General features: G+C 37.4%; 2 protein-coding genes and 2 non-coding genes across 7 annotated transcripts in view; 2 read left to right on the forward strand and 2 right to left on the reverse strand.

Annotated features, from left to right (window-relative positions):
• LOC142342901 (dynein axonemal heavy chain 2-like) overlaps nt 1–13,063 on the forward strand; it is a 270,510-nt gene that overhangs the window by 139,142 nt on the left and 118,305 nt on the right. The window contains exons 44-47 of the mRNA XM_075394558.1: nt 1,897–2,067; nt 9,189–9,300; nt 9,740–9,884; nt 11,550–11,749. Coding sequence (XP_075250673.1) covers nt 1,897–2,067; nt 9,189–9,300; nt 9,740–9,884; nt 11,550–11,749 — 628 coding nt within the window. The remainder of the gene's footprint in view (nt 1–1,896; nt 2,068–9,188; nt 9,301–9,739; nt 9,885–11,549; nt 11,750–13,063) is intronic.
• LOC142342898 (arrestin red cell-like) overlaps nt 1–13,063 on the forward strand; it is a 553,550-nt gene that overhangs the window by 79,299 nt on the left and 461,188 nt on the right. The window lies entirely within an intron of this gene.
• Trnaq-uug (transfer RNA glutamine (anticodon UUG)) lies at nt 7,616–7,687 on the reverse strand. The gene has a single exon. It is a non-coding gene; the product is annotated as a tRNA-Gln (tRNA).
• On the reverse strand, nt 8,932–9,004 carry Trnak-uuu (transfer RNA lysine (anticodon UUU)). Its single transcript has one exon. It is a non-coding gene; the product is annotated as a tRNA-Lys (tRNA).

The following is a 13,063-nucleotide window of genomic DNA, read 5'->3' on the forward strand; positions in this document are numbered from 1 at the left end:
GGTAAATGTCATCCAACGATTTTAGTTTTTGCTTTTTGAAGGTAGAAGTGGGCAATTGTTAGTTTTGACGACTTTATATACGATTAATTTAAAAAAACTAATATGAAATCTTATGCTGTCCTCTAGTTTTGGCCTCTTTTATTACTTTTTGTTAACTTACTTTTAGCAAACTGTTTTTTATTTACAATGCTAATTTTTAAAAATCTTTACTTTTACCGCCAATGGCTAAGCAAACCTCTTGGAAAATCACCTTAGACGCCTTAAAGTGAGCTTTTTGGACAAATATATTGGAATACCAGTCACAACTTAACAAAAATGTTTTGGTGCTCCTGTTGCAATTCCACTCAAGATTGGCGTTTATACCAAAAGAACTAATGCTACTATTGGAGTGGAGGCTGTTCAAAGTAAAACAGAACGAACAAACTAGCTTCCTTTTTAATAGCCGCCCTCATCTTCTCAGCCGGCTATTATAGCGCTCCTAATTTTTTTTTACTTCTTTGAACTTTTTTTCGCTTTACCCATTTTGCCGCTTTTTCGACATTTTGCGTGAAATCTTTTTGACTTCTCTAGGCTAGTTTCACTCCTCTGTCATTCTGCTCAAAGTCCTTTTAAACAGCAGCTGCTCAGCAAAGCAATTCAAAATGAAGAGAGTCAGTATAAAAAAATCAAAGTCAGAAATAGAAACGTGATAAACCCATAAAGCCCCATTTTTAGATGCCCGGTACTTGAACTTTGTTCTCATAAGTTTTAGTTACTATCTATAATGCTTATTGGTATTGATACTAGAACCTGTAGCCTCTCACTGAGAGACATGAGTATGTTCAATTACGAAATGACATCAAAATAAATCGCAATCAAAATTGTTTTTATACAAAAATCAATTTTTGTTGATATTTTTTCTTTCAATCCCAATCTTTGTTATGGGATTCAACGGCGGCTATTTTCCAGCAATCTGCCGGGTATGTCTATAAATTTTTGCTATTAAGTAGTTGTTATGTTGGCTAATTATGCTTTGCTGCAATTTCTTGAACTTTGCCCAGAAAATGTTTGGTTGGTTCTGGCCATATTTATTTTGGCCGAAATTGATGGAATTTGTGTTTTGGGCGCATTTTTTCGGTTAATTTACTGTCATTTTAAATTTGTTTTTAGATTGTTGTATCAGTTTTTTAATGATGAGCAACGAGCCGTTTCAGTTGTTGTATGACCGTTAAGATGAGTGGAACGATTGACTTTGATTGCCTTGAGAACAATGATTTTCAAAAAGTTTTGTAAATGTCGTATTTCTGCTCGTGTTTTTTGCTGCTGGTTTACTTAGTCTGCATTGCTATTATTAAAAACTAATAAATAAATGGGTTTTGACTATCTTTATATTATCTTCATTTGCTTGACGTGATGTTTTCCCCTGGTTATTCATTTAAGTGGAAGGTCGGAATTAGCTGCGCGAAAAGAGAGATGCGTGAGCCTCCTTGTTACATTATGTGTTTCATAAATTGTAGTGTGATCATTTTGAGTTTCACACACTCATGTTTTGTGTGAATGACTGCTTGTTATCTTTTTGTTTTTGTTAATTTTAGAACACAGTAAGCGTTTCATCATCGAAATCAGTAAAGGTTCATTTTAGTCTCATAAAACATCTCATCCGTTAGTTTCATCATAGAACAAACTTGATACCATAGTATCATGAACTATAGCGATACGGGGAAAGAAACATAATTTCCCTGTCGATTCTTCTAGTGATAATTTTGCGAATTTCAAGTCCTTTCAAAGCATAAAATTGTTAATTGAAAAATGGCGAGCTTTTGAGCAAACTGGTAACTGAACGTGAATTGAATAATGTGAACCTTGTAACTGAATTCTTGTAGTTGTGTTTGATCGAATTGAGTTTGTGTTGAACAGGTGGCCGTATGATGATCAAGTTGGGAGATAAAGAGATAGACTACCATGAGAGCTTCCGCTTCTACATGACAACTAAGCTGGCCAATCCCCACTACAGCCCTGAGATCAGCACAAAGGCCGCCATCGTCAACTTTGCAGTCAAGGAACAGGGTCTGGAGGCACAGCTCCTGGGTATGTAGTTTTATTTCATAACAAAATCCTATCACGCTTTAGCTTTTGATTGGTTGATAAAAATATAAAATGGAAAATAAACGCAGTACAATTGTATAAATTTAATTACTACCACTGCCGCACCTCCGTTCAGTCGCTTGTATCAAGCACCCCTATTAACGTAGAAATTAACTAAGCCGAAATCAGAACTTTTTTACCTTGTTCCCCGCACTTGGAAAAACATAGCAAAATACTGAATAAAAACCGTACTAGAAGGATAATAACTCCATAGTGAAACCTCCTTAAATGAGGGAGTATGCCATAAATCTTTTTCTGGTGCATAGCATATCAATAAACTTGAACAATTACTGATTGAAAAAAGCAGGTATTTTAAAAAATTGGAGAGTACTATTAACTAATCGGATCTGTTCCCAAATTTCTCTTTCTAAAAGGATAAGCTCAAAGCTGCGTATGAGTTAGGCTCATAAGGAGTTAAGCTCTAGGAGTTAAGGAGTTAAGCTCATAAGGAGTTAAGGAGTTAAGCTCAAAGTTGCGTATGAGTTAAGCTCTAAAAGGATAAGCTCAAAGTTGCGTATCTTAAAAGTCCCTTTTAAGATTAAAATAAAATTGAGGCGCTTTTTCGTGCTTTTCGCTAATTGATCTCAAACAAAGTTTGTAGCAATTATTTTGGCCCTAGTTGATCTTTTTATGTGTTTTTTGCTTGATGGTTTTTTGTCTGATAGACTTAATTTTTGATTTACTTTTTCGTGACTCTCTTTTTGATTTGAGTGATCTAAAGTTCTCACGCATTCACAATTTTAAATGGCTGAACTCAATTTGCGGCAGTTTATATCTTATAGTCAAATCAAAATTCTTTTTTGTTCACTTTAAAACTTTGTGCTGGTACCTAGAAAACTCTAATATCGTCATTTCGAGGTCCTTATACCTCCTTTCATGCAAGTTGGATGAGGCAAGGTTCTCTGCTTGCCATTCGATAGCAGTTTTTCCGAAGTTAACCAGTTGTTTGATTGCTCTTGAACGAAGTTCGTAGCATTTATTGTAAACGTGTGTGTCTTTTTTATGCAAAACTTTCGCTTGACGGTTTTGACTTTTCGAGTGACTTTTACGCCCTTGACTTTTTGCGTTTCGCGTGATCTAAAATTCTCTCTCAAACACATTTTTAAGCAACTGAACTCAATTGGCGGCAATTTAGTACTAAAAGTCAAATGAAAAGTGCGCCGAAACTGGTGCCATTTTTCACTTTGAATGTTAATAGTGGTATAGGTGTATGTTAACCTCTAATGTGGTTATTTGAAGCCCACTATTGAACTTCATTGTCCTATTTAGACTCCCCCCCCCCCCGACTGAAGCAGGCTGCAATTGATTAGAGCTCCCATTAGTCGTTCGAGAGCAATTCTTCCGACGTTTAGTCGGTTATGATTCTTTTAGTAATTTAATTTTGACTTATGGTAACCCCGTGAGAGCGACTTTGTCTACATCAGAACTACGTAAAGCTGGCATTTTGTGTTCGCTATACATCTAAGTACTTCAGTTTTTTTGACGTTCGCAAGCGTTTCCTCCTAAATTGTCAAAATAAGTACTGAAAATATAGACAACCATTGAATGCACCATCAGCGCTAATCTTCAATGGATTTTTTATTTCTTTTGGAATGTTTGAAAAGAGATGAAATAAAGCCCTGCTCGTAACTGTAGAGGCATATCAATATTATCTGATCTAAATGTTGATAATAAATTTGGCTTCAATCATCAGCTGCATCGTGATAGAGAGCACTTTTATTCGCCTCCTCGTGATTTCTTCTTAACTGCTTCCAAGCGAAGTGGAAGCCATTATTGTTGCCGTATTTTTGCACAACTTGGCGAGAAGTATTGGTATTCTTAAGTTTTTATTCATCATTTATACGTTGACTTTTTTTCGGAAAATTTCCGATGTTTGCGAACGGTTGGAGCCCTTCCCAAAGCCTGTAGGGTCATAACGTAGGCTGTAGGGTTTGCGCAGGACAGCCAGTCAAGAAAAAAATAGTTAATTCTCGAGGAGACGGTTTTTTGAAGAGCTTTTCCCAATTTTACTAGATGGACATTAATCATCACACTGAAGACTAAGTTTTGGTAATTGTTATAGAGTTGACTTTTTTTAATGTTTTGAACTCCCGAATTGGAATAATGGAATTAAAAATCGATTTTATCGCTCTTTTATTAATAAAAGGTTATCGACGAAATCCATTCTACGGCATCAACCGGGGACCATTTTAACGATTTAAATCCTCTTAAATCTATTTAAATCTGCTGAAAGAGAATCGATTATAATAATTTAAAACAAGCTTTGAAATGGATTTAACTTGAGCTACGAAAACTCCATTAAAAGCTATCAAATAGAATAAAATTTTTTTATTGTTTTTCCGCTCAGTAAATGAGCGTTCCTAATAGAAACTAGAAAAGGCGGTGAAAACCGTTAGTTTTAATTTTAAATTAGCCTTTCATGTATTTTGAAAGTTTTCAGCTGTCCATCAGTTTCGCAACAGCAAGTCTATCGGCTCAGCAGGTGCCCATATGAAGAAAACGAAGATCTGCATCTATAATAGAGAACATAATGCTGCCAAACCTTAAAATAATTCAAATAGGGTAAAATTGGTCAAAAATTTTTAATAAGATAATGATCAATACCTGGATAGAAGATGTCAAAGTTGGATTGAATGTGATCGATCACTTTTTCGACTAATTTTTGTCTATTTTTCGACCGTTTTCCCGCAATATATTCGTTTTGCGGACCTATTTTCGACTAATTTTTGTATTTTTTTTCTAGCCTTTGTTGGCTAATATTGTCGTTTTTTGGACCTTTTTTCGTCTATTTTTCAGACCTATTTTCAACTAAATTTTGTATTTCTTTGAAGGTGTTGACTTACTTTTGTCCAGGTTCATTTTGGAGATTTTCTTATTGAAGTCAGGTAAAACTAATTTAGACCAAATGTTATTGAATTGAAGCTTAAAAAAAATCCAAATTGAACTAACCTATTGGCTGCTTTTAATAGTCTCGATTTGCTCCTTGAAAGGATTTGTACATTTGCTGGACTCAGGATTTGTATATTTGCTGGACCTGGAAAATCGTAAAGCCAAAAAAATGTAAATTTAGTGCCAAATAAGTGAGAAGTTGAATTGAAATGACAAACTAGCCAGTTGGCTGCTTTTTACTAGTCTCCCTTTGTCCTGGAAAGGACTCGATTTATATTTGATGGACCTGGAATGAAATTGTGACGCCAAAAAATTGTAAATTTATAGCCAGATAACTGAGAAAAATATGTTGAGTTGAAATTACAAACCCCAGAAGAATACGAAATCATGCGCAGTTGACAATTTGAAATGTGTTTTAGCAGTTGTGTTTTCGCACAGCTAACAATTTTTTTTCAATTCTGATTAGCTAAAAATCGATCGCGAGAAAACAAGACAGCCCTTAAATAAATTTAGTTCCATTTAAATGCGTTTAAAAATTTGCTTAATAAAAATGGCTGTAGTAGCTGCAGATTTTTTAAATATTCCCCATATATTTTCAAAATGTAGTCTTAGCCAAAGAAAATATCCATTAAATCGATTGCTTGTTTAAGTTTCCCGGACCCTGGCTAATATTTTTTAATAAAGCACTCAAAAACCATATACTTACGATGACGTCTGTTTTTCTGAAAACAATATATTATACCAATCGATTGTTAAAAGAGTCAATGGTTAAAAACCAATCTACTTCAACGGCTAAAAGTGTCAGTCGGGGTACCCCAACTGCGCGACACACATTGTTCTGACCAGGGCAGATTTCGGTCTCGATGGTCTCGTACCCATTTTGCGCAAATGTTTTGGGATGTTTTTGGTCTCGTTGGTTTCGTGGACACAAATTTTTTGGTACGCTTTATCCATAATTTCGTTCTCTCTAGTTGCAATTAATTTTTTATTTAAGAGAATTCAATCTATGGCAATTTGTAAAAGCAAGCATGATTTTGTGGTTGTGAGAGATTTTGCACGATTTGTAAGTTGGAGTACCTTTACTTTACGCCTCCTTTTTCTACAGCTGTTTCAGGTACTTTTTTTGGCTCATAATTGTTGAAAGTTGTTTGAAAGTAGCACCTTGAAAAGAACTGTGGAAAAAAATATCGAATTTTCATTTGTTCTTTTTCTCTTTTTCGTTTTGCTCGTTCTTTTGGGTATGGACTATTTAATTGTTTCATCCAACAGAAATGATACCACGTTAAGAAAGATATTTTTTGAGCGTCAACTTGAATGGATTTTTCAGAAAGATGTTGGATTTTGCTTCTTTGTTCTCCATTTCATTTCTTTTTCTTTTGTTTTCGGTTTGATTTTTCTTTTGATTCTGATTGGTTTGATTTTTCTCTCATTCTGCTCTAAACGCATTTAAATAGCGGCTTCTCGCATAGAACCGATAACGGCCTCATAAATTCCGGTGTTTAATTGCTCTCAAACGAAGTTTGCAGGAATTATATTAGTCCGTTCTGGTGATGTTTTTATGCGATTTTTTGCTTTCCGATTTTTTGTCAGACCAATTTGACTTCTCGTCCTCAAAAATGGGATAAACAGGTAGCGCCCAGTGTTCAATAAGTTCTCTTAGAGCCTTTCACCGTTTCACAGTGCAGCCGCCTCCCACCGTTTCCCCCTCCACTGTTCCAAGCCCCCCCCCCCCCCCTCCTATCACCCCCCATCAATCAGCCCCCACCTGCTGCGCTCACCTCATGCTATGCTCACCAGGCCTAATGCTGATTGGCGCGTATCCCCCTGACTCTCCCGAGTATGCTGATTTAAGCCTAATTTAGTGGTTGGATTGAATTATATTTTGATTATTTTTATTATGATTTTTATTATAGTTTCATATTTAAAAAACACAAATGTAGATTATTTTTATTCTTTTCTATGCTCGTTCCAGTCGCATTTAGTACGCATGGGAATCATTCGGGGCTTTTTCCGGCAGTCTTTCGGGTATGTTTATATAGATTTTTTCACCTTGCCTCCTCCCAGTACGTATTACATAGGAAAACTTTTTGTCACATAATACGCAACCAGTAAACTGGGGGCGGTTTAAAGTGGATCCGAAATTTGGGATTTGATACTAATTGCTGCCCCCATAAAGCAAGGACTGGACATTATGGTTTTGGACTCTAAATCGTAATGGGTTTTTTAAAAGTTTTTTATGGATAAAAGGTGGCAAGAAGTTAGAGTTGATTCGGAATGCATTACGTTGCAGACCCCTGATAATGAAATATAACATTACATGGCAAATATTCGTCTGTTAGTATAGTATGTGCACTTGGAGATTGCATTAAGGTCTACAATCTAAATGGTTGATCACAAACTCAAAATTGTAATGACATTCAGTTCAAAGTTGATATCATGGTTGTTACTTCATACTCTCCCATTGCTTACTGAAATGCTATATGTTAAGCCTATTTTGTATGCTGAGCCAGAGCGTTTTTTAATCGTTTGCTCGTGTGAATTGTGGAGTCAAGTAAAAGTGGTCTGTATGCTGAATGAAAAATTCACATTAAGCGTGTAAAAGAGGTCCCACCGAGATTTGAACTCGGATCTTTGGATTCAAAGTCCAAGGTGCTAACCATTACACCATGGGACCTTGTAAACGTGTGAAGCCAAGTATTTGGAATCAATCATTTTCCAACAAATTGACAATATAATTGAAGTCAGACTACGTAATTCACCACCGCCCCCGTGAACATTTTTTTTCTCATAACCCTGCGTGATTTTTTGCGCTGCCACTAAGGGTTTAGGTTGTCTGACGAGATGGAGATTGCCATTACACCTTGGGACTACAGAGGGTTTCTGCTAAGGGCTGTTTCAATATACATGCGCGATTTGTTCCTAATTCATTTGCAGCAGATTTGTGGGTCCACATATTTGGGTTTCGATCATTAAATATAAATTGTATATAATCACGTAGAGGTAAGCGCATACTTCATATATGTTTGACGCCCAAAAATTCCGATCAAAAACGATCATTTTTTTGAACAAAAGTTCAACAGGTGACCGCATTCTTCATATATGTTGCGACTGCTTTCTCAGCATGATGTCATTTTTCAGCTGAAAATCATTTTATTGTCTGTCATTCTATCAGAAAAGTGTTTATTGCCACATTTTGTATTTGTCGCAAAAAGTATGCTTTTTATGACAAAGCATATGCGTATTTTTGGTTTTTCACAGCATAATCGCGTGTCATGCAAAACTAAATAACTTTCACGCGGCATAATGTAGTTGGGATCTGCAAGCCTCATCTACCTTTGCCTCATTAAAATAGCACCTTTATTTTGTTCCAAATTTTGATTGCAACGTCAAATATTTTCTGTCTGTGTTATTATGTATCAGATAGAAAGGTCAATTTACTTTCGTTTGTACTAAACGTTTAACACACACGTGCAACTAATTTAGAGACGCGCACGTAATTTTTGTATCAGTTTAGATAGTTTGGCCGCAAACAAAACTGTCCGTTAATACTGAAATTTCATTCATTTTTGCATTTTATTTTCTGTTGAAAGAGCCTTTTTGGGTAAAAATGGGACGTTTTTAACCATGTCGACAGAAATGAAGCTGCTTTTGGTCCCTCAACGCTGCATGGAGTCTTATTTTATGTTAGAGAAAACGGATTGAAGTTTGTACTTCCGATTTTTGAGGAAAAACCCATTTAAAAGATTGCTCCAAAGTGAAATTTATTGTGTAAGCGGAGATGAAGCAATGTGCGATAATTCTCAGTCTGTTGTCCTCCATATTTACACTTAAAATGAACGCTTCATGTTTTATAAGATATGTTGCTAATTTTTGGTGATGTCGTAAGACGCGATATAAGATTAACTGAACTAAAAGATACGCCCCACAAGGGACTCGAACCCTTGACCGTTGGATTAAAAGTCCAACGCTCTACCGACTGAGCTAGCAGGGCTCGAGAACGTGCTCTTCAGGTATTTTGAGTTCTCGGGTGGTCTTTCGGCGAATACTTTAAATTTTCAGAAAACTAAAAAAGAAACGAAAACAAACGTTAGTCAGATTTGGTAGATTTTTGATGTTCAGCGCTCCCCCCCCTTTAACGTTGAGTCCTGATGTTGATAGTCGGTATTGTTTGTCAGGTATTGTTGTGAGAAAAGAACGACCGGAATTGGAGGAACAGAAAGACACTCTGGTGTTAAACATTGCGAGTGGAAAGAACAAACTGGTCGAATTGGAGAACGAGATTCTCAGGTTTGTCCATTCATCACTTGTCTTCGCAATTGCTTCTGATCTTCTGATTTTTTTTTACTGTGTATTCCAATTGTTTCGATTTTTGAGGCCGAAGTTGGATCTTTTTCGTTTGTGCCCCCTCCCCAGCTTAGTGGGTGCATATTATTTTCACCCCCCCCCCCCCAAACGTACATGCCATTGCCATATTTTTACATAATTGTTTAAATTGTTTAATATGTAATAGCACGTGCTCTGTAATTGGGGGGAGCATAACATACTGGGGGGGGGGGGCACATCTTCATATATTTCAAAATCGGCACATCTTCATATATTTTAAACAGAATATATCAGTGATATATCTCCCCCCATTGTGGGTAGTAAGAGCTTAACATTTATGCCCAATATGTATGATTTAGAATCATTAGGGAACTAAACATCAATGGAAGCTTCTATAATTTAGACTATTGAATGAAGCACAAGGGTCCCTACTGGATGATGAACAACTTGTGAACACACTTCAGCAGTCCAAAATCACCTCTCAAGAGGTCACCGAGTCACTTGTGGTGTCTGAGGAGACAGAGAAAAAAATCGACGCCGCTCGTGACGTAAGTTATTTTTGATGACGTCATTGAAATCCGGATGTATTGATCCGCTGATTTTTCTCCCCGATTCAATTATCATATAAAATAATTTAAAAACTCTTTTCCTAGTAACACATTAAGGCTCGAGCAATTTTTCATGCACGCGATATGGACCTAGACGGTTTTGAAACATGAGCTGGTTTTTTCTTGAGAGCTGAATTCACACAATTTGAGATGAGATTGGAAAATTGGAGTAGTGATTTCGGTCAGGCCGAAACAGGAAGTGGAGCAAAAAAGTAGGTTTTGCGGTGTGACAATTTTTCACACCTGCTCTCAAGTAGAAAGAGAAAACTGTTTCAACAAAAATTTGATTTCTCGATTTGGGTTTTTGTTCACATGCGGTAATTTGACGTTGACAATGAAAGTTCTTTGAATTGTTTTCAGGACTTGTCTTGCTTTTTTTGTTCGTTTCACCTTTCGATCACGTTTCTAGTTTTACATAAGTCACGACTTTCACGTTTGATTTCTGATTTACGTCATTGACAGTTCCACCTTAATGGAATTTGTTAGTATTTTTGAAAATTCATTTGTATTTCTTTTCGAGGTCTAGACTTTTATTCAATGAAAATTTGAGTTATAATTCAGCATTTGTGCTGGTTTTTCGGATTTGTTTGACACTAATTTTTCGTTTCATTTTTGAAACAGCAACCCTCAAACGAACAACTTTGTTGATCATTGTAAGGTTCCTGTTCACTGACTGCTCCTTTGCTGCTTTAATGTGAGTCGCGTCATTTCTTACACTAAGTTGCAGTGATTCGACATTTGTCTTTTGCTATCTATATTCTATAGCACGATAGTCTTTTTACAGCTGTTCTGGCAAAATCATTATCTTGCAAAAAAATGTTTAATCACATTTTTTGGGATCTTATCCGTTTGTGCCTCCCCCAGCTTAGTGGGCGCATATTGTTTGCCCCCCCCCCCAGACGCACGTGCCATTTTTTACCATTAAGATTTACTAAGTAATGGCACGTGCTCCGTAACTGGGGGCGCATATCGTACTGGGGGGGGGGGGGGTACAAACGGATCCTACTTTGCAATAAAGCTTCTCTCAGGATTTTGCCAGAAAAATTTTGAGAGATGAGCTTTTGTATTGACTAGTGTTTAAAGCCAAGGTAGTAATGTTTAAGCATTGTATCAAGGAGGTACCTTTATGCAGTTTTTCTTACCCTTTTCAATACCGCTCAGATGTGAAATGGCTGAGTGACCAAACTTACCACCGATAATGGCCTTGAATACTAACTATATCATGTGGTTTACTGTTCCAAAGGTAAGGTTTAGGAACATTAAGATGACAAAAGAGCCAGTTCAGAATTGTCAAACTTCTGCTGTGCCAGATTCTGAAGTGTCAAAAATTTCTATGTACAGTGAAATAATTTAAAGTTTTCAAAGTGTCTTTTTCAAGCAAGGCTACGTGACTTCTAAAGTCACTTCAAAATTCTGACTTCAAAATTTCAACGGGGTTTTCGAGGAATGTCAGGTTTTCTTAGTGACTTCGATCAGAGTTCACGTAACCTATGCTACACAGTCTGCAAACAATATGCATCTATGGGGTAAAAACGGAAAAGGTCCGGCCATTTCTATAAAAGGCTAGGTTGCAAACGACATGTAAGGATAGCTGTGCTATTATAGGGATACAAGCCGTGTGCACAGCGTGCTTCGATCCTGTTCTTTGTGCTGAATGACATGGGCAGAATAGACCCCATGTACCAGTTCTCTCTAGATGCCTACATTGACTTGTTCAATCTCTCAATTGACAAGTGTCCCAAGAGTCCCAGACTGGACGAGAGGATTCTCAAGTTGAACGATTACCACACATACGCTGTTTACAGGTATCCATCCGTTTAGCCAACACCGCGTTCCTTTCTTTTCAGACTCCTCCTCCTCCTCCTCCTCCTCCTCCTCCTCCTCCTCCTCCTCCTCCTCCTCCTCCTCCTCCTCCTCCTCCTCCTCCTCCTCCTCCTCCTCCTCCTCCTCCTCCTCCTCCTCCTCCTCCTCCTCCTCCTCCTCCTCCTCCTCCTCCTCCTCCTCCTCCTCCTCCTCCTCCTCCTCCTCCTCCTCCTCCTCCTCCTCCTCCTCCTCCTCCTCCTCCTCCTCCTCCTCCTCCTCCTCCTCCTCCTCCTCATCCTCATCCTCATCCTCATCCTCATCCTCATCCTCATCCTCATCCTCATCCTCATCCTCATCCTCATCCTCATCCTCATCCTCATCCTCATCCTCCTCCTCCTCCCCCACCCAACAAATATAGCCCCCAGTGTGATATCTTTATAAACGGAGGCGCTTTGTAGTCCTCTTTAAAATAAAGCTGACCACATTTTCATTTGTAGGTTTTTCGGTTTTAATCGGCGAATCAAATTTACTAATTACTTGGACTCCCATCGCTTGATCCGCCCTCCCACTCCGCTCACACCCTCTAAAGCTAGCATCCCTAAGCCCCAGCTGGCTACTAACGAAGCCAACCTCTCGCCGGTCGTTTGAAAGGCATTTCGCCCGACGCTAGTCGGTTATATTTACTAACTACTTTTCTTCACTAAAAATGTTTTGGAAATGTTTGACCTCTTTGATTGAAAATTGATACCTTGAACGTCAATTTTTCAGATAGGAAACAAAATGACTTGTATGCAATTTGCTACAAGTCATTTTGCAGGTTGTTAGAGTTTTTGGGCTTTCACACTTGCTACTTGTTTGCTATCTTCTACGCTAGGGTGAAATGAGCAAAGTGAACACTTCTTTTCAAGGCACTAAAAATTCATATTCTCGTTCAAACAAAGTGCTTTTGTTATGAGCTTGGTTCGTTAAGTTTCACCCCTCGATTTCTCATTGAATCGAAATACCTTAACTAACCCGAGTAAATATTTTGTATTAGTATGTGATTATATTAGGTTATTTTAATATGTTATGATATTGATCACCCTAGATCACCCTATCAAATCTAACAAAGACAGTTGTAACAGAGAAAAAAAGAACAGCAGACAATGTCCCTTGAATGTTCTTCGGTTATTGATTGGTTTTCATCCTTTGTATAAAACGATTTGACACATTTGATTCATTGGTACTGATTTTTTATAAATTTTGATATTTGGTTTTGTAATCAAAAAGTTTCGCCGCACAAGGTACTCGAACCCCTGACCATTGGATTAAAACTC

The sequence above is a fragment of the Convolutriloba macropyga genome, chromosome 7 (assembly GCF_964194025.1).
Source record: "Convolutriloba macropyga chromosome 7, txConMacr16.3, whole genome shotgun sequence".
Lineage (NCBI taxonomy): Eukaryota > Metazoa > Xenacoelomorpha > Acoela > Convolutidae > Convolutriloba > Convolutriloba macropyga.